Source organism: Haliotis rufescens, unplaced genomic scaffold, assembly GCF_023055435.1.
Source record: "Haliotis rufescens isolate VD_foot unplaced genomic scaffold, xgHalRufe1.0.p SCAF_32, whole genome shotgun sequence".
NCBI classification, from domain to species: domain Eukaryota; kingdom Metazoa; phylum Mollusca; class Gastropoda; order Lepetellida; family Haliotidae; genus Haliotis; species Haliotis rufescens.
Genome location: NW_025964024.1, coordinates 3,774,186 through 3,796,147, shown reverse-complemented (window position 1 = coordinate 3,796,147; position 21,962 = coordinate 3,774,186). Strand labels below are relative to the sequence as shown.

The 21,962-nt window shown below is 38.7% G+C and overlaps 1 protein-coding gene across 1 annotated transcript; it reads right to left on the bottom strand.

Moving 5' to 3' along the window:
* Positions 1–2,317: 2,317 nt before the first annotated feature.
* On the bottom strand, positions 2,318–21,832 carry LOC124116643 (cold shock domain-containing protein E1-like). Its single transcript, XM_046478063.2, has 17 exons — positions 21,778–21,832; positions 19,988–20,239; positions 18,722–18,856; positions 17,904–18,000; positions 17,573–17,733; positions 17,091–17,248; positions 16,562–16,775; positions 14,997–15,166; positions 13,480–13,651; positions 13,149–13,292; positions 11,485–11,620; positions 11,129–11,250; positions 10,131–10,303; positions 9,490–9,616; positions 8,631–8,927; positions 5,181–5,344; positions 2,318–4,164 (listed from the first exon to the last, which is right to left on the bottom strand). Exons 2-17 carry the CDS (start codon positions 20,021–20,023, stop codon positions 4,014–4,016), a joined length of 2,457 nt encoding a protein of 818 aa, XP_046334019.1. The 5' UTR covers positions 20,024–20,239; positions 21,778–21,832; the 3' UTR covers positions 2,318–4,013.
* Positions 21,833–21,962: the final 130 nt, after the last annotated feature.

The window sequence follows — 21,962 nt, the reverse complement described above, 5'->3', positions numbered from 1 at the left end:
TGTGAACATCTCTAATGTTGTTCCTCTTGGATGAGGTGGCACAGAATTTGCCGCGGTGTTGCTGTGCAGGTATGCATCCTTGGGCACGCCAAAAACCTGTGATTGTGGGTTTGAATCCTGGTATGCCCCGATTATTTATAGGTTTGTAAGCATCATATCTGTTTGTGGGTTTATAACTAGAAAACTGTTTAAAGCGGTGTTAAACCCAATTCACTCACTCCAATGGCTGAAAGTCATTTGTATCAATGCTTTTAAGCCTACTGCCACTTTTGACTTTTATATTGTAGGTATATTCCTATGTCGTAATAACCTCCTGGGTATGAGGTTTTACTTTTTCCTTGTAAGACCTGAGTAGCAAATGAAATTTGGACTTGGTGTTTCAAACGTCCAATGTTCTAAAATCGAAAACAAGAAATGAAACTTTTTCATTATGGACGACGGGAATCAAACCTGCAACCTCACATAACGTGTAAAGTTTTGTAACCCACTGTTTTTCCCACTGAACCAACGGAGCAGGTGATAATTTCTGTCCAATTTTACATGTCATGACTTCAAATGTGTGCATGCTGCAAGTGGTCTTTCTCTCACACAGTTCAATCAAATTACACATCGTATTGTTTCATTATAAGATGTCACAATGTTTTTTTCTGGAATTTCTTGTATTTAGATGGTTCAGAAGTCTGATAAACCACTCCTTCTCGGTTATGGTTGAAAATGTAACACCTCAAGCTTGGGAAAAGACCTCCGGGCCTATGAAAAGGCTTTACAATTGTCTCGTTATAACATGCCAAATGTAAATTGAATATTGTTTCAATTGAACTCTTTTGACGGTTTATAAGCCAGAGAAAACACTACCCCTCGGTTTGGGTTGAAAATGTAAACACTCGAGAGTTGGGAAATCCCCCACCTGTTTAGATTTTCAACTCAAACCTCAGAGGTGTTTTCTCCTGTACTTAACAAATACTGGATTTGAGATCAGCTGATAGTACGCATGCCTCTTGATGGTTGACACCAGGAGATACGTGTCATTATACCACATCAAGTATTGCTTCCAACTAGTCAAACACAGTTGTGTCAAACTTTGATGTGCCAAACTTATGTTTTTCTCAAAGTAAAACTTTGGCCCCTTCGTATTGATTCTTTATTCATCATTTTCGATTGTGTCAGACCTCGGATTACTTGAAGTATTTCTGTAGGTCCCTTCAACTTTGACACAATGTTGTTTGACTGTATACAGCTCAAAATAGTTAAAGAGCATCCACAATTGGAATGTTGTCGGGGGTTCATTAACTTCTTTTGAGTAGTATATAAAGGTCATTAGTGTCAGTTTCCAACTCTTCACTTTGACATAACTATAGTACTGTCAATTTGAATAGTAAAATATTTTCACTTAACCCATGTTCAAATGTTCTCAGGATTTCAAATAGAAACGTTAAAAAAGAAGAACTGGGCAACTTTTTCAGGAATGCTCATCTGGCAATGTGTATACAAGTGATCTACACAGTTTGTTCTATGTATAAAGGATATCTTTTCATCATAAAATTTGTTTGATTTTGCAATTGTGGAATTCTCAAAATATATACATTTTATAATTTACTATAAACTTTCAATTTCAAATTAAATATATAATACATCAACCGATCATCAAAGAAGGAGTATGATGTGGTAGCATATATATTGTAACTATTTTTCAGGTGATTTTAGAGGCAGCAAATCAAAGACTCATAGAAAATCATAAGCATGCCCACAGAAGGTCGTTATTTAGAGTTACTTCCCTTAGTTTACAGTCTTCCAGAAATAACTTGATTGTTTGAGATGTTCAGCGAGGTAGCCGTCACTTGAAGGCTGGCTGTATCGTTATAAGTTCGAGACAAGGGCAATTCGAGGCCTTCTATTACCCGACTTGCTAAGTGATACCTATTGCGGAAAACATCGACTTATTGCCTTCTTCCATCACAGTTTACCATTCCTACCTACTCCTGTCTTCCAATATAATTTGTGAATTATTCAATGGTTGTCTGTGGTAATTTACTGATTTCACAATTTAGTTTGTACATACCAATTTCTTGGTTAACCTTCCCCTTTTCAACTAACACGTACCGGTAGGTGATAATACATGTACCAATAGTATTGTCGGAAGCTTCAGCTCGTATATTTATGTACTTATGTTTACTGAACCAGATTTCTCCTGCTGGTCTCAATAATAGATATATGTAAATCATCTTGTTGTCCAGTGGTGGGTTAAGAGTGTCGGTGTGGGATGCTTTCCTCTCATACTGGGTATGTATCCAGCCATGAAATTAACCACAAACACCTGTTTGGTTGATTTATTTTATTTCTCAGGCAAGCCTGGCGGATGATCTTGTTGCATTTAGTTGCCATACAAGAAAACGTAACAAGTATCGCAGTCTTTCCATCAAGGACCTAAGTAGTCCTGAGCAGAATGGCTCGGTGCAGTTGCTTCAAGAGGCAACGTAATCTCAGCCATTGAGCACATAGTTTCATGGTTATTACAGACAAAATAAGTATGGAAAGGTTTCAGATTGCCAAATCAACGAATAACAAATAAAAGGAGTTGCTTCAATAAATAGTTTCATATTACGCTAAAAAAATAGTCTTGGTTCTCAGGCACAGCCGCATCTTCATAAAGTCTGACACGTGTATAAGCCGATCATTTTCACACACAAGTTTGCCGAAATTAATGTAAACAATATTGAATGGTAAACGGAATATAATATTGTGTGACTTTTTGTTTTGTTTTCACTCCTTGAAGAGTTACCAAGGTGACCACAAACTGCTTCAAATTTGACAATAGGAGATAATTCATCAAAAAAATTCTCTTCAAAGACTGTTGGGAGGCCTTTTCTCAGCGTGATTGAACACAACTGCTTATTTTGTAACATACTAGTGTGGACACACCAAAAGAAGGCTTCCTGTCCGCACTATTTTTCCAAAAGCCAATGCATGAGAACCAATTTCATTTTTAGCCTTAACAGTTTTGCTTCCTACGAGACCAGTATTAGTCCGGTTAATTTGGACGTTAAAACAGAGGCTTCATGAGCATTGTGAACTTGTTTCTTGGACATCTAATCATAAGCAGGCCCAAGTTAACAACAATATCACAAAGCCTGCACTTAGTCTACAGGAACACAGTCCGTCAGTAGGCTAGTGAGCATGTGGTCAGCAATCTATCAATGCTGATACGTGTCCTCTACATGATGATATATAGCTGCAAGCATTGTTACAAATCGTCCATAACTCCATCATAAATTGCTTAACAAAATACTGTTTACACGGATGATACTCATGATTTTAATGTGTTATTATAGGTATCAGCATACATTTGTTATTGTCACATTATACATTATGCACAGTTCTGTCTCAGCATTGCAGCAAAATATGGTTAATCTGTACACAACAATGATGGTAAAAATCTGGTCAAAACTGATGCACCAAACATGAAATTAGTGATTCCTTAGTCAGCTCACCAACTCCACAAAGTCAAAATACTTCATGATAAAACGCCACCTGAAAATTGCCCACTTTAGCCTTATAAGGCAGGGTAAATGATATAAAACTTTGAGAAGAAAAACAAAACACAAGGAAAAGTAGCTAAAGCCTTTTACAGGCAAGAAACATCTTTTACACATTTAACAACTGGGAAGTTTTTTAAATATTTTTTTTGGTTTTTGGTGAGGCTTTTTTCTTAAAATTGTGTCACGTTCACAAGCAACAGCCAAACAAGGATTTCATTTCTGTCTACTACATCATAGGATTTAATTCTCTCACTTGGGCAGCTGACATACACACACATACATACAAACATACATACAAAAAGGGGAGCCATCGGCCTCCATAGAGGAATCAAAGACATAGGATAGGCATTTTGAGGCACAAAAATGTAGAAATGAAAGACACTTTGACAATTAGTGACTATTTTTTTTTTATAACTTAGATTTTTTTTGTTCATCTGCATAAGACGGCAAAAACTGACATCGACTTTAGCTTGTAACTCAAACAGTTGGCGTCCATGGTAGTCGGGGCTGTATAAAGCCTTTTGTGTTATCGGGGCCTTTGGGTGCTCTGATGATCATCATGCGCTGCCCAACCTCGTCCGACATACTTTTCAGCCGACTGATAAGGCGTTCTGGGCGCTGACGGTCTCTGGGGAAAAGAAAAGACATTATGAAAGAATTACTGGTGGATCTAGTAGAACCATTTCAATCTGGCACTTAAGTTTGTAGGAACTTGTAATCCCAACAATATACATATTCTCTTTTCAACCCAGTCTCCTGTGCTTGTATCCCTGCTTCCTTGATAATCAGAATGCCTTGAGTTACAGGCACTGAATCTACACTAACCTTGTATTAGTATGGTATCAGTGTGTGAGTGAGGAAGGTCGCTTGACACTTTTCACACTATTCCAGCAATATTACAGAAGGAATAATGCTGAAGAACTGGCTTCACACATTTCACCTCTCACAGGAATCCCCCAGGTCTGAAGTGGCAAGCAACAGCTTTACCCACTAACCCTCTGGCAATATGAATGACCTGTACAATGGTGTTGTTATGTGATGGTATGATCTAGGGCTAGGACGGGTAACTCAGGTACTCAGGTACTCGGGTCGGGTAGGTACTTAGTAGGACCCTGGTACCCACAGGACTACCCGGACCCGTGGTTAGTCACGTGATATATTGTTTCATGACAAAAATTCACAATATAACTACATGGTTACACGACAATTTTAACTCTCTAATGTTTGCATTTCTTCATGTCTATGAACACGTTCCTTCTTCCCTTATACAAGTTTGAACAAAGTTATAACGTCAGTCAACTTCAGTGTATGCATGACCACCTCATTTTATATGTGTATCTAAATACATTCTGCCAGGGCTACTGTCAAACTATTCCCAATCGGACATTTTGTACCTAACTCTTGACACCAACAGCGGGTACCCAGGTAGGGTCGGGTAATAGGAGTATTGGAACCCAGGTATTAAAATTGGACTCGTCCTAGCCCTAGCATGATCAATACTTGTAAATTAAAACAGTATCTGTGGTAAACTTTATCCAAATAACTGATTCTGATATGGTTAACCACCTTGGGTGCTACCAATGTTTACTTTTTAAGCTGTTGGACAGTTTCAATTAGAGAGCAAGCATGTTCAGATAAGCTTACGTGATTTTCCTGAGACTGCAGGCTGAGTATTTTCCGTTTCTTTGGTTTTGGACAACGACAAACTCCACTTCATCCCCTGGCTGAATTTCAGCTCCATCATGGACTTCTGTCATGTGGAAGAACAGCTTCTTGCCTTCTTCTACCTCATACTGGATAAACCCAAACTGGAAAACACATGTTAACATCAATCACCTTTTCAGATTCGTAAGTCATACAGAAAAATTTACCTTCTTGAAAATTGGAAGTTTTAAAAATTGTACATTAATATGCTTATCCTATCTCACTTCCTACTTTGATCCTGTTGTGGAATGGCCTCAGAACAAAATTTCCAACTTAAACAAAACACCGCATCCAAACACATCCATATTCATCACCACGGTCAATCCGATGATCCATGACATCGCTTGTAGTAGGCGACTGACTGCTGTTGATGATCCCAAGATGTAGGGATTGTTTTAGTAGCAGTCATATCCTTTCTGGACAGCCAATCCTGCACATGAGTATGTTGTGGCGACGACACACTCCATGGTGATCTGCTATGATAGATGCTATTTTGATGACGATCCACAGATGCAATATCCTGTAGATGATGAGTAAGAGAGGCAGAGTGCTGTTGATCTCTACGCTGATCGTTACGGGTAGATTGGGTCGTAGTGTGTAGTTTCACCAAGGCAGAGTCCACCTGTTGGTGATGATCAGTAGCTGACTGTTGTCGCTGTCATTCCAACTAGGTGGGCGTCGACGACGTTCTGAAATGTGCTGTCGACTTGTGTCACATGACTGGTATTTTGTGTCATGCTGACAATCCGATAGTTGGAGAAAGCTGATCCGAAGTTTGATGTTGATCTGCTGGGCATTGATGGCAATCTTGGACAGGTTATCTAGAATGAAGATCCAAAATCCGATTGCGCAATCCTTCAAAGATAAATCCGAACTCAGATAGTTATCCGTGAAAGGTGATCTGGAACAATATTGATCCAAGAATTGATTGCGATCTGCAGAGGAAGGTCGATCCAATAGCAGATTGTGATCTGCTGATTGTCTATCCGAGTGAGAAAAGCAAATTGAGATAGGTGATCTAGAATGACAATGATCTGAGAGTCAACTGTGATCTGCCGATTGTTGAGTACTATCTGCTGGGGCAAGGTGACCCTGAAAGACGAAGTTGATCTGGGTCAGTAGGATGCCTGAATTCCCTGCCGATCTGACAAGGGTATAGGAGAATGTCAACTGGATTCACGAGATCGCCATCACTCCAGGCGACCCAAACTGTTCTGCCGATCTATGTCATTTGATTGCTGAGGTTCATCCACGCGCTGTTGATCAGACTGTGAATTATGCTCCGAGGAAATCACCACATAATCCTCCTTGGTTCCTCTAGTCAGCTCGTGGTGTTTGATGTAGGTGAGAGATCAGCTGAGATCACTCTGTGTCGATCAGCCATATCAAAACCCGGGCATGCTCGTTTTGACGAGAATTTCATCAGTAAGCAGATGTGTGATCCTAGATCTTCTAATAATGACCACCTGGGAAGGTACGTAAGTCCAGTATCATTCAAGGTATCATTTCCTTTCTCTGTGATTTTAATCGTAGTATTTTTGTTGATTTTAACTCTTTGGCTAATCTGTCTGATAATCGCCAGTGCCCAGAGGGATGGTGTAAATCCTGCTGGGGTACCATGTAGGTAGCAGAAGTACCGTAAGTCCCCATGGTCCCTAGTATGGTGGCCTAACTTTGTTTGCTGGCGATCTACAGCCCGTTTTTATATTGTATTGTTTGAATTGTATCTGATTATTTTATTGCTCTAAAACTAGTTTTAAAATTATAATCTGTGATATATTGCTGGTTGTTGTACTGTCCTTCGATGACAGCTTTTAATATATAATATCAATGCCTAACTTGTTCAAGTCACGATATGGCTGAAATACTGCCGATGTGACTTTAAATATTAACTCACTCACTATAACTGAGATTGTTGGTGGCTGTACCTTCAAAGGGGGTTGAAGTAACGTAAAATAATTGTCCCCCTGAGAAGGTATGTAAGTCCCATTTCATTCAAAGTATTTTTCATTTTCCATGTTTTTAATCGTAGGATTCTTGTTGTTTTTTAATGTGTTGGCTTAAACTTACCGACAATCACCAGTAGCCAGAGGGGTGCGTAAATCCTGCTAGGTTACCATGTAGGTAGCAGAAGTATCGTAAGTCCCCATGGTACCTAGTATGGTGACCTACCTTTGGTTATTGGTGATCAATAGCCCATTTTTATTGTGTACTGTTCTGAATTGTAATGAATTTTATTATGATACGCTAGTTTTAAATCTACATCTGTGATAGTCTAGTGTTTTTACTGTCCTTCGTCGACAGATTTTAATGTCTATATGTATTAATATATAACTTGATTTAGTCACTATATGGCTGAAATATTGCCGCTGTGACTTTAAATATTAACTCACTCACTCACTCTAATAATGACCCAGCATAGATGAAACAGCGACCATGGCTGATCTCACTTCTATTAACGTGACACGTTTGGCTTTCTTTACACTCGATGATCTGTGCTCCCAGTCTTTGGACGCAGATTTGGAACGGCGATCCAAATTACGCTGGTTACATAAATAAACACAAAATTCCTCCTCAGAAAGTTCTCTACACTGAGAACAGAGATCATTGTCCTTACATGAGAGTCAAAGCACACATTGTGTGGATCAGATGACGAAAAAGTATGTTTGATAACTTGCAATACGGGCGTTTCTCCATAAAGAATGAGAACATGATGGCCAATGTTCGTAGGTAAATCAAAGCAAAAAACAGCCAAAAATCTTCAATTCTTGAAGGCCTGTCTTGATGAGAAAGAGAATGGCTTGGCTTGGTATACTAAGTGGTCTTGTAAGCTGAGGTTGGGTTGCACGGGATTGATTGGTGCGTGACCCAGATGGACAAGATTGACCATGGTGATGTATAGGGATGTGCCGGGGTGAGGTGGTTTTTGAAGGTGGAATCTTTGTTCTGAGGCGTCTCCACACCAGGATCAAAGAAGGAAGAGAGATACATTATGTGAGATAGCATAAGTTTAAAAATCTGATAAAACTTCAAAACATAAGACTGCCATAAGAATTAAATCTTACTGACAAATCTGTGCTGTTTTATATAAAAACCCATGATATGCTAATTGTAAGTTCATGGCCTGCAATTCTAAGATTCCAGCTATCCTAACAAACAAAGTGAAACCATCTGGAACCTGAGGCCAATAAATTGAGAGGCTCCAAACTGAGCCGTTTTTCAACATGGCCAATTCAAGTAATATTCATATTGACAACTATTGTGAACTTCCATTCAACATTTTCTTGCTTTCCATGCCAAAATAAACCAGAGATCTTTTCAAACAGTCAACATTTGGCGGTTTTTATTCAAGAAACACAAAAAAATATCTGAAACAATGTTATACTGTACCTGTCCCTTGACAGAATCCACCCTGGCTCGAACATACTTCCGCAGTGCTGCTATGTTGACAGCTCGGTGAGACCCAGAGGACTTCACAATAGCAACATTGAACTTGACAATGTCCCCTTTCTGAAGGAAATCACGCTTGTCTGCTAGACTTGTGATTCCATATGGATAGGTGACCATGCTTGGGTCGTCCTCCTCCCTCACCTGCACCAGACCACAGTATTCATCCTGCTCAGGGTTGACGATCCTCATTGGACGGATAATCTTTCCCTGCAGGATACCCTGATCTCGCATCATTTCCTGCAAACATAAAGCAAAACAGGTCCTTGTTTATGCTCTCAATTCCACAGATGAGCTTCTATTATTTGGTGTATTTTACATTTTTCAATTGTGTTTGGCTTACCAATAATACCTGCAGAACAAGATTCTTACTTTAATCTATATTTGTTTGTTATGGATGAGGTTAGGTGAAATAGGGTTTAACGTCGCATCCAAGATTATTGCACTTATATAGCAACGTGCATGCACGTGTATGTGTGGCTGCTTTTACTAGTCCAGACTGATGCGGATTTATAGTGCTAGCTCACTGAGATACCATGCCGCAGTTTAACATGAATACCCCACTCAGACACAGTATACTGACTCCGAGCCGACCAGTCCTTGTTTTAGCCCCTATTCCGAGCGCCAGACAGGGTAACAACAAGTACAATTTTTTAAAGTCTTTTTGTATGATGCAGCCGGGGATCGAACCCCGGACCTTCCGCTCTCCGGGAGGACGCTCTACCACAAGACCACAGAGGCGGTCTGTTATGGATGAAAACAGTACATCATTATCAATCCAGCAAACTCCACACAAACATACCTCTGGTGCAACAGTTCCTTTTGGCAACTTGCGGATATTTTCGGCACTTAATTTGCTGCTTTTTCGAGCAAGGATATACTCTACTTCATCTCCTAGTTCCAGATCATTGGCATCCTTGTCGAACGAACTGCAAGATAATGAACATGTGAATCTCATGCAACATCATCATTTCAAATACAACAAACTCGGATACCAATAACCCAGGCCTTACAGTAAACTCCACCAATGTTACAAGTGCCATTACCATATAACATGGTAAATTTCTATTTGATTCACATCATCCATAATTCTATTACAATACAAGCATCTTTGAGTGTTTGTATGTTGCTAAACTCAGCACTATTCCAGCCATATGATGCAAGTCTGTATATAATGGAGTAAGACAACCCAGTGATTGACATCATGAGCTTTGATCTATGCAATTGGGATACACTGAATGCGTAAAAAAAATCAGTGAGCTTGACCACCCAATCCTGTTGGTTGCCTCTTTATGACATGCACGGGTTTCTGAAGACTAATTGTAACCCGGATCTTCACGGGGTGACACACTATCAACCAAGTCAGCAAGTCAGACCATCCAATCACTTCAGTCACTTCTTATGACAAGCATGGGTATCTAAAGAGTGAAAATCATGGAATACCTATAGTGGAAGAAGACTTCCTTGTCATGTTCTGCATTCTCTATGAAGCCATAATTATCTTTCAGTGTTGCAATAAAGCCCTGACAGCGACCAGTGATGTTCCTCAAAACCACTCGAACATTCACAGCTTGGCGCTTGTTATTGGACTTTTGTTCCCCTATCGAAAATTCAACCTGAAAAATATAATACATAACAAATTGACACCACACCCATTTCAAGAACACGAATAGCAGTACTATTTAAAATCATCTCCACAGGCGCAGTGCAAAAATGTGAGCAAAATATATAAATATAATACAGTCCTAAGGTCAATCTCACCTCCCACCCCCACCCCCACCCCCACTCTGTAATAAATGATTAATGACCAGTCCTTGACCCCAAGTAATTTCATTAGTGATTTTAGTTCCTCACTATTTGCAGTGCCTACATTTAACTATTGATGGACATGTCACACCATAATGATTGGTTTGTGAAGTGTCCTGGGTGTATGCTACCCAAACTTTGTTATCTGATAATGCTTTAGGGATTGAACTGATGATGACATTTCTTGGAGCTCTTGCCCGGAAAGTTAAGTGGAACAACAGACACTTTGACCTGTCCATCAAAAGTTGACATTAATTTGCAACAATACCCAGACATTTTATCACATTAATAGTGAGTGAGTGAGTGAGTGAGTGAGTGAGTGAGTGAGTGAGTGAGTGAGTGAGTGAGTGAGTTGGGTTTAACGCTGCTTTTAACAGTATTCCAGTTACATCACGGCGTGTCAGCTTAATGTGGGTGGAAAGACCCGAAGTGATTCAGGTCTCAGATGTTTACCACTTCGGTGAAACCCACGAGCACGGGTATGGGGTGAACCAGGATTCGAGCCCACAATCATAGGTTTCTGGCGTGCCCAAGGGACGCAACTCTGCACAGCGAATCGCAGCATCTTAGACGACTTGGCCACCTGTGTCCGCCACATTAATAGTAACAAGCAGTGAATCTAATATTGATCATACCTTGTCACCATAGCGGGGAGCCTGTTTCATCTCCACAAGGTCTTTAGTAAAATACGTTATAGATTGGATGGTGCCTTCATAGTCAAAGACAACGTTACCACCCTCTTGTTCTTTGTTCTTGGCTGAAACAGAAACGGAAAATTCACAGGTGAAATATTTTACATGTTGTATCTTGTACACAAAGAACAAACTTAGAGAATGTTCATTAACTATGACTGTGATTTTAAAAATGGGATCAGAATTCTGTGAGCATAACAGACCCAAGCTTGGATCCATATAAAGCTTATCTTTTAAGAGGAGCTGTATAAGAGAAACTGCATAAGTTAAAAACAGACAGAACTCAAGACAAAGAATACCTTGTGTTTTATGAGTTGCAGGCTCTCTATCTACTGTTCCAATATATTTTTCGTTATGAATGGTCAGGAAAGACACAGAACCTTTAGGAAGATGCTTGATACGAATGGCAATCTGACGATTGGAGGCAGAGGGATCCTGAAATACAAAACATGCTATTAACTCAAAAGGCCAAACTTTGTTTACAAAATCTGCGTACTTAAAAAAGCAGAAATAGGGAAAAATGTAAGAATATGAAAAACAGCGGGTTTCCTCTTTCTGCTGACAAGAAATAAATAAAACCTCTTTTACCATCTCCATCAATATAAACATATTAATCAAAATACCATAATTAAAACTGAAAGAACATTCATCTTAAAAACCTTGACACATGGCAAGTCCAGAAGAAAGTGTCTGTATACATCATTGAAACATGTTTTATATTTCCTCAATATTACATCAAATCTGAGCTATTTTTCATAATGTGACAGTGCCCTTGACCTTACACTGATGTCACCCAAAAGTTGATCAATCAAGACCCCACCACAGAGGTCATGTATACCAAGTTTCCAAACCTTTTTCATTGAGTGACCTTGACCTTCAACACAATCCAATCACATGTGCAAACATTACTCGTTGCAAACTTAGGTGGTATACAAATAAGAAGTCTCAATAATAACCTTACAATACTTTCTGAACTAAACTATATACCGGTACTAGTCATGTCATGAGTGAATTACCTTCAAAGTGACCATGACATTTGACACATTCATGGTACATGAAAGGAGTTGATTTCATTACACAGAGTATCGTATCTGATTAGAAACTGCAAGAAGTTTTCATGAATAATATAAAGTTTCATAAAATTTAAGTCATATTTCATAATATATTTTCTACATATCCTTTTTGATTCCTAATTCATATGACCTTCAGTTCAATGCAACCCAACCTCCTCTTCCCTTAGTGGAGGGCAACAACACAAATATACATAATAAGTTCATTTTCTGCAGGTCATTTTTGGAAATAACAAGTAGTATGAAATTATGCATATATCAAGTGTATTTTAAAGTCAGCTCTTTTTTTAATACCAAGTCTTAGTCCTTGCTCAACCACCCAATCTAACCTGCTTCACTATTACAATAGCAGTCACCCTTGGGCTTGCCTTCTCTATTGTTTCTCTGGTCTCTATTGTCTAGCCCCAGCCCCGCCCCAGCCCCAGCCCCAGCCCCAGCCCCAGCCCCAGCCTTGGGCTTGCCTTCTCTATTGTTTCTCTGGTCTCTATTGTCTAGCCCCAGCCCCAGCCCCAGCCCCAGCCCCAGCCCCTTACTTTCAGTGATGGTGCATTATGGCACTGGTCAGTTTGAATTTACACTTGTATTCGACTCTGCATTGAAGCAAGTTCTCAGTTCATTGCTGAAACAATGTAGTCAATTATCACAAGTGTGTCTGACAAATCAAATGATGTATATGATGTTGTGACATGCTAGGGCCCAGTGCCATACACTTGGGCCTCCGCTCATTTAATCTAATGTATTAAACAACTGGCATCTGTAAATCAACCTGCGTTTGCGTGATTCATTCACCAAAACCACTCCGGTTACATAACTAAGACAGTATAACAGCTAATTTTATTTGTCAAAAATCCAATAATGCATCACACTACTGTGTGGATTCTGTATAATGTTACCTGTGCAACAGTAAACTCAAGATCATCCTGTACGTTCACTGCAAATGTTGGATCAAGCAGTTCACTAAAGTGGAAGAACATTCTAGCTTCTCGGTCAGCACACTGGATAAACCCATAGCCTTCTTTCAAGCTCACAACTAATCCCTGAAGATAGAAAAATGGAAATATAGTACATTTTTAGGCAGGCCACAAAAGGTTAATCTATATACTTTATGGTTTATGTTTTTCTTGTACAAGGGTATCCAAAGAACTATCATACAAATGTGTAGTGTTTTGTTTCAATGACATGTTAACAGGTAAATCTAACAATCTAACAAGTTATTGCACACACCGTTTCTCGGACTTCCCCAACAGTATCAAATGTTTCCTCCGTCAGCTGTATGTTGGTTGCCCGCTGGAGTTTATCACGACGGTCAGTTGCAATGTTGAACTCCACAGTGTCACCTTGCTGGAGAGTATAATCACCCTTCTGGTCTTTATCACCAAATGGAATATCCATTGTACTGGAAGAGAACGGGACAGTTGAATCCACAACAACTATGACAACACACTTCACTGACAATGCTGCTCATACAACAGTCATTGTTTCAAAATAGCTAACACAGTTAAACATGTTAAAATCACAACCTAGAAATTAATTTCCTACTAATTGTGTGTGTTTATTGCAGCATTCAGCAATATTTCAGCTATATGATGACAGCCTGCAAATAATGAAGTCTGGACCAGACAATCCATTGATTGATAATGTCAGCACTGATCCACGCCATCTGGGTATGATGACACACAATCATCAAGTCAACGATCCTGACCACCCACCCCATTTAGTCGTCTCTTACAACCAGCATAGGACCATTTCTAACCCGAATACCCACAGGGCTACTAAACTCATGACATTGGAAGCTAAGGGTGTGCGGTATTACTAGTATACCAGTATAGTGAGGTTCACTCTCTCCCCGATACGTATCACAACATCATTCTTATGCTCAATATATCGGGTGATTTCAAATGGCAATTTTTATCATGTGTTCAATGTTAAACACTGGCCAAATACCCAAAGCGTGAATCCAGAGCGTGCATCCATGCCTATTCATTGAATGAGTAAACATTATGTTGTACCATCATCTTGTTTTGTTCCATTTATGAACTTCAATTCATAAACTGATGTTTCAAATTGCTTCTGAATTCAAAATTTAGAATTATGCAATATATCATGAGAAGTATCGCAATTGCGGCCTTGCACATTGTAAAATATTGTGATACACTATAAAACTCAAATACCCATCCCATTGGAAGCATATTTTCATGTCCAAAGTACAGTCTTCAGTGATATAGACGAATGACAGAAAAAGATGCACAGCAAATCTTTTTTGAAGAGCAACAATGAACTGAACACACTGTAAACTGTAGTGAAGCATGGCAATGGACATGGAGACATTGTAGTCAGATATGATATGAAGAGTTGGGGAGTTTCCAACATTATCCCACTATGTTCCCGCAGAGGTACCCGACTTCAGCCTCAGGGGTAGGTTGTGCTTAGCTGTTGATTTAGTAAAATCTAATTATTTTTTTCATCTGTATACTTATCCTGCACAACTACAAATTTACAGTCACTCGTACAGGCCTTATTTTCAACATCTTTTTCAGGTATCAACTTCATCGTGTAATTTCTCAAGGATGTCAAGTAAACTAAATTCTTCCTTTAATAATAATCACAAAATGTATTAAGTTTTGACAATGAGACCCCTACAGAGCTGCATGACTCAGTGGAGTGTCATCTCCCATATGAAGACTCCCTGCTACAATTCATAAACAGACAAGATTTCAACAGACAGTACAATGGACACATACCCTTTAGGTGTTTCATATATAATTCTCCCACCAAGAGGATCACTCTGTCGACGATTGTTGCCATTCTTTAAAGTTTTTAGCACTTTTCCTTGTATCATATCCAGACCAATATCCTCAAATATCACAGTTCCTTCTGGTAAGCGAGATATATCTACAGCAACTTCTTTGCCCTGCAAGGAAATGTCACATGCATCATACACACAATCTCAATCACAATGTTCTGCCGAGGTAGCACAGCGTGGGATTCTCGCAATATTTCATCGATTGGCGCATCATATGTACTCTCAGTGGGACAAGGGGTGCATTCATGTAGATGAGTTTATTTTATATAATGATGGGAGTCACTTAATGTCCCCAAAACTGTTTACATCACAGGACAACTGCTTCAATTATTGAATGTAAATGTCATGATTTTCGTTTCCTCATGCGTCTCAATTTACTATTAGCACCTTTCATTTGACTGAAAGTCACAAATGGTCCAATCTGATAATGCAAAAAATGTTTCTGCTTCAAATGACCTCAGCATCGCAGAATCACGACAAGTTGTGCTATATCACAGCCACCTGTAATAAGAGTCATCAGAAGATGACAAATCCCACCGGTCCCCAACAAATCATCAGACTCATCAGAGAATTTCCATATCAATTTTTAATCTGTCGGTGAAAAGTCTTTCACAGAAACGACACCTACCCCAGCAATTTGAGTCCAAATTGTTTCCATAGAAAAATAAAAAAGCCAAAAATCTGCAAATATCAAAAGGCACCACTTGAGGATCTGTTTGATATACATGTATCTCCCAAGGCTTGTGGAAAGGTATTGAACGTTTTTTCTGTTGTGCTCTGGAAACGAAATCCATCCCCTTATAAGACTAAGTCCAAATTGTTTCCATGGAAATCGAGAAAAAGTAAAATGTCAAATCTGTAAATAGCAAAAGGCGCCACTTCAGGGCCCGATTATCTGCTAATTTTTGCTGAAAAATATTTGAGTTATAATATGCCGGGGGGATAATAATCAAGTCTTGGATAGACAAACCAATGGATGATACTATGAGAAACATCCCACACTCTTGGGGTACGATGACAGTCAAGCAACCAAGTAACTGAGTCTGATCCCCTAATCAAACTGTGACAAGCAAGAGCGTTTGGAACTAACCAGGAAACAATTTGGACCCAATAAACATACAACATCAGTGTATTATCCAGTGTTAGAAACTAACAGCTTTAGCATGTTTAGTCCACTAGTCCTAACGAAAACACATAGCAAAATCTTAAAAGGACAAATTTCTACTAGTCCTTATGATGCTTTTTACCACTGGGCAGTTTGGCAAGGACTATAGGACTAGTGCCAATTACTAACGCTGTTAGCTGTGACTATATTTTCCTAATGTGAGAGCAGTAGATAAAGAGGAAAATCGTAAATTAGTTATCTTATCATAGTTGGAGGCAAAATGAAAGGCATCACCCATGATCTAATAGACAACAGATGATGCCTTGACATATTTTGTATTTAAAATGCATGGAGGATACAGCCCTAAGTTTTTATCACAATCATTGCTTATCACTTACATTTCTATTCTGAACACTAAATTCCACATCATCCCCGAGTATTAGCTCATTGATGTTATCCTTGAATTCACTGTAGTGAAAGAAAATCTCCCTCACTACATCAGCTCTCTCAATGAAGCCGAACGTCTCTTTCATGGAACACACAACTCCCTGGAACCTCTGCTGACTCGGAGGCTGCAGCATCTCGATCTGCCTTGCACGTATGTTACCATTCCTGTATCAAGGAGCAATGAAAGGCGAGTTATGAATCATAACATGGGGATAGTCAGTGGGTTCTTTGAACATTATATAGCATGGTTTTTACAACATTTTTAGTGGTAACAAATATTCCAGCAATATCATGGCAGTGAACACCAGCAACAGCTCTACACAATGTATCCATGTTGGGAATCAAACTAGTGTCATCTCCATAAGGTAATGCACTGTGCTACACCTCCCCTTAACAATCTGAAGATGAGAAAAGCTTTTTGACTTCATCCCTTTTCTGCCCAGTTAACAAGTTAAATTCAGGTATATTTGGGAGCGTTACCTTTTATCTGTGGCTATGTGAAACATGACCTGGTCTCCTGGTTTGAGTTTCACGCCACTGTCCGACAAATCCTCCAGACCATAGGGCAGGAAGAAGCACTCTCCATTATGTTCATAGGTGACTCGACCAAGCCCATCCTGAGTGTTAACAACTGTTCCCTGTGCAATGATAAGCCACAGCCTCAGACCATCTTTGTTCATCTTTGTTGTTTCTCTATTGCATTTTCGTAATATTAAAAATTATTACTATTGTTACAGTTACCAGTGGCTGGTTACAAAAAATGTTTGCAAATGGGAAAATATCTACTTGGACCTTCAGATATGGGAGTCATTTTTTTTATAATTATAGTAATGTAACTAAAGTGATGAGGATAATTGACCAATCCTTTTGCATGACCAGCATCTTGTTTCCAAAGACCCACTGCCATGAAAATGTCAGGCACAATGCAACTAATTCACATCCTTAGACATAATTTATCTTACATTTTTTGCATGCGATGGTTTGGCCACCTGAACAATGCTGCCGACAAAGCGCTCATCACTGAGAATCTCTGTGGTCACCATGCTGTTGTCCACCTTCACCACAGTCACTGCTATAGGCTTCCCCGTCCTCCTGTCGTAAGACATTTGGAATTCCACAGCATCTTCAACACAAAAGAAAACAAATATTGAAATCATCAGGTGTGATGGATAGGCTTCCAGAAAAATTGATTAGCACTATCAAGATTCAAAGTCGCCCTGAACACTGACCAACAAAATTTGTACAACGAAAGATTAATGACATTCTAATGTTTCATAAAGAAAATGTAGGTACCTCCTATTTTCATGGTGTCTATATCACCACTATATTCACTGAAGTGGAAAAAGAGCCTGGCTTCTCTATCACAGCACTGAATAAATCCATAGGAATGCTGGAACAAACAATGCATATCTTCAGACGTGGTAATATCACACATACTTCCATTGTTACATCTCCCAACTATCGTGAAATAAGTCATAACGGCATCAATGCTATAACCATCACTTAATTACCAAGATATGTTATTCTTTGTGCAACATTGCTTCTTACTTCAAATGTCTTAAAACTAGGATCAACATGATCAAAAGGGCAAAATGTCATGTTGGACATATCTTATCAAACAGATTCTTTACAACTATAAAATAAACACAATTTAATATGCAACAACAGTTGTCAGACATACAAATCAGTACTAATCATGCTAATGCTATAGCCTTTCAAATATGTCCAATATTTGAGGTATGCATAGGACTTACTGTTTTATTAGAACTAGCTTCACAACTCTAACTTTTGCCAATACACAGCCTGTATAATGTATATACATCATACATAATCAGTTCATATCATGCATCATGGAATATGCCTTAACCATCAACAATGCTTTATGTAAGAGGTGACTAACAGGATCGGGTTGTCAGGCTCACTGACTTGGTTGATGCATGTCATCATATCTCAATTGCATGGATTGTCTGGTCCAGACTGGATTATTCACAGACCAGTGTCAAACAACTGAGATAATGCTGATAGAGGCGCTAAACAACAAACAAAAATCTTTCATTATATTTCAGTCTGTTACAACTAGTGTTAGTTTCTATCTATAGCTGGTTACTTACCTGAAGTTTGTCAATTATCCCTGTTTCCCTAAGACCATTGTTGCCTGATGTTGGAATATTATTGTAAGATGAAACTATGTTGGGACCCTGATGGAAAGACATGATGGCGGGATCTTGGGCTGGCGGCTGGAATTTCTAATAGTCATGAGAAACAGAAAACAGTGGTAGCAAACTGACATGCAAAAAAAGAAGAAAATAAACATCAGCACAAATAAGAACCATAATGATAGCTTACCAAGTAACTGAATGAATTAGTGAGTTGTGTTTAATGCCACTTTGAACAGTATTCCAGTCATATCATGGCATGTCAGCTTAATGTTGGAGTCTTCCAAGTGAAAGAGAAATGTTTTATGCCGCTTTTAGCAATATTCCAGTACAGTACATTGTATTTCAGTTATTTAAAATTGCATTCCAGCTTAATGGGGAAGAGAGATTTTTGCACATATATAGCAACTCTCTACCACAAGACCACAGAGGTGGTCTAACGTGGAAGGAAAGCACGAAGTAATAGGTCATTGATATTTTTATAGTTTGGTGAAGTCCAAAGACATGGGTATGGTGCTGATAAACCAAGGATCATAATCAGGTCAAAGGTTAAAGATAACAGACACAGTACTGCCACATAACCATAGCTATGTCACCTTTCACACCTTATGTGACAGTCAGTAATTATACAGGATAGGGGTGTCACAATAAATCGAAATATCGATATATTGCTATTGCTAACCACTTAAGAGTCAATAAATCGATTGTTAAATCAGTTTCAGATCAATAGTATTGATTTCAGTTAGGAACATTGGTAGTTTCGATTGTATTTACTGTAGTTTTACAGTTTCAATAAAATACATGCAATGCTGTTCAAATTTGTTTTTCTTTTGATCATGAGTGGTAGTAATTTACACATGGTAATGTGGCAGTTTCTTTTTCTTAAATTATTAGGGAAAAGAAAAAACAAATCAGTCATATCTCAAACTTTACTTTTTATTTGTTGTTATGGTTATCACATTTAACATGTTTAAAGGAAACTTCAGTTCCAAAGTTAAATTCAACTCTAAAATCCATCTATAATGATACACTGAAAACTATCTATATTTATCGTTATAGTTGCTTGCAATATTAATAGTTATCGCAATAGTTGCTTGCAATTCTTTCAATATCAATAGTTATCGCAATAGTGATTTCAAGACCAATAGTCACCCCTAATACAGGATAAATGTAATGGAAAAAAACAACTGTTTAATATGGTTAAGTTAAACCTAACTGTACCTTCCACTGAGGACTATTCATCTTTCTGACAGACATTGGACGAGAAGTTTGTTTGAAGATTCTTGTGTTGATGCTCTGTGTCACTTGTTGTCCTGCTGTTGTCCCTCTATAGTACCTCAGATGTGCAGTGTGTGCTAGTTTTTGACGGATTGGGCACCTGGTTCGTTTGCTTAGGTATCAAAAGGTTTTCCGTAGTTTTCGTTATCTTGGTTAAACTCAACGTTTTATCTTCCCCTTTTTCAAAAAGGAGTGCTGGAAAAACAAAAGAAACACATTAGGATTCATATTTTACATATACAGTTTCGTTTACAAAGGTACACGAACATGAAATGCGAGTGCGAAAATGCTTTTTAATGCCAAAAAGCAATATTCCAGTCATCTCACAGAAACAAGCAAATCCATGTCTTGGGCCTGGCAAACCAGTGGTTGACAATATGAACATCAATCCATGTCATCGGGTACAAAGACACAATCATCTAGGTCACATTTTAGCACCTAATCCATGCGAATCTGCTCTCACAACTACACGGAGCAATGTCAACCTCTTCTTCCCCAAATATCATCACATGAACATGAATGAAATTTGCTAATTAAACATTGGGGCAGTGCTGTCCAAATGATACCATGGCTTCACTTCATTAGAGTGACTGGGTGAGTTTGGTTCAACACCGCTTTGAACAGTACTTCAGTAATAACGACTGAAAGTCCAAGTTAAAACAACTTAGGAACACTGTTATGGTGCTGACAAGATGTGACAACCCAAGATCCTAATTGAGACAAACTTGGGATTCTACCCCACAATCATAGGTGTCTAGCAGTAGCACAGATCAGGGTTGCAACTTGGTATCACTGCCAGAGCAGTCTGTCTTCAGCCACATGTCCACAATCCATATTTAGTCAAATTTATTTCTGTCAAGTATTCTTGGATAATAATAAGTCCACATATGACCACTGAAGTGTACTTAAAATGATGCCAAAACTTACCTTTGGGCCAGTAGACAATTTTATCACGGACTAAAGGACTAGCATTTGCCATATGGGCAAATTTGTACCCAAATAACCAAAACTAAATACTAGGTATTTTTTTTACCAGTTTTTCATCTAGCATGTGATATGATTCAGGAAAGCCTCAGAATATAAAATCATTATCAAAAACATCAAGTATACTGGGTCCTGCCCCCAATTCCCAATAATTTCTAACACTGGGGTCATGTCATCACGGTCATAGCTAGAGGGACCTCAAACCAAAAAGACCAAGCTAAAACTTAAGGAACCTTAATTTTGAAAACTTTAAAAGTATGATAAGTGTGCAGAAAAGAAAAGACTTCAAACTAGCTGCCTAAACTGCACATAGGTAGGGAGGTCACATGATCATCTACTAATGGTACTGACATGGAAGTGAAGGGGGGGTTGTTGTTTCACAGATGTTTAGGCCTAGGCATCCTACATGTTTTGTTTTTGTGCACTGTGTAAATCAACACTTTGAATATGCAAAATAGTGGCCAATGTTTCAAAGTTGTAAAATACAGTTATCCAAAATGTATGCAAACCATTTTAAAACAGCAAAGTAGCTGAACAAAATTTGCTGAGTTTGGCATTTGTCCAAATATCTTGCGCAAAAGAATGGCCTTCGACGCAGCTGGTATTTGAACGACACTGCTCGATAACTAAAGGTAAGAAAAGACGCCTCACTAGCACATCAATGATAAAAGATACTCTTGAGTCTATTTGCATCAATTAAAAGCTCTCAAAACAATCACATATATCACATTCTATATTTTTTTGCGCACCCCAATTCAGCACATCACTGCATCATTGCCGCCATCTTAGGATACCAGTACCCTCTAACCTTACAAAGTATAAAGGAACAAATGTCACCACAGAGAGACATATTTTTCCATTTATAATTAAAGAACCAACTATTAAACACATTTGCCGTATCTAAGAAAACTACATTTATATATACGAGTAAGTG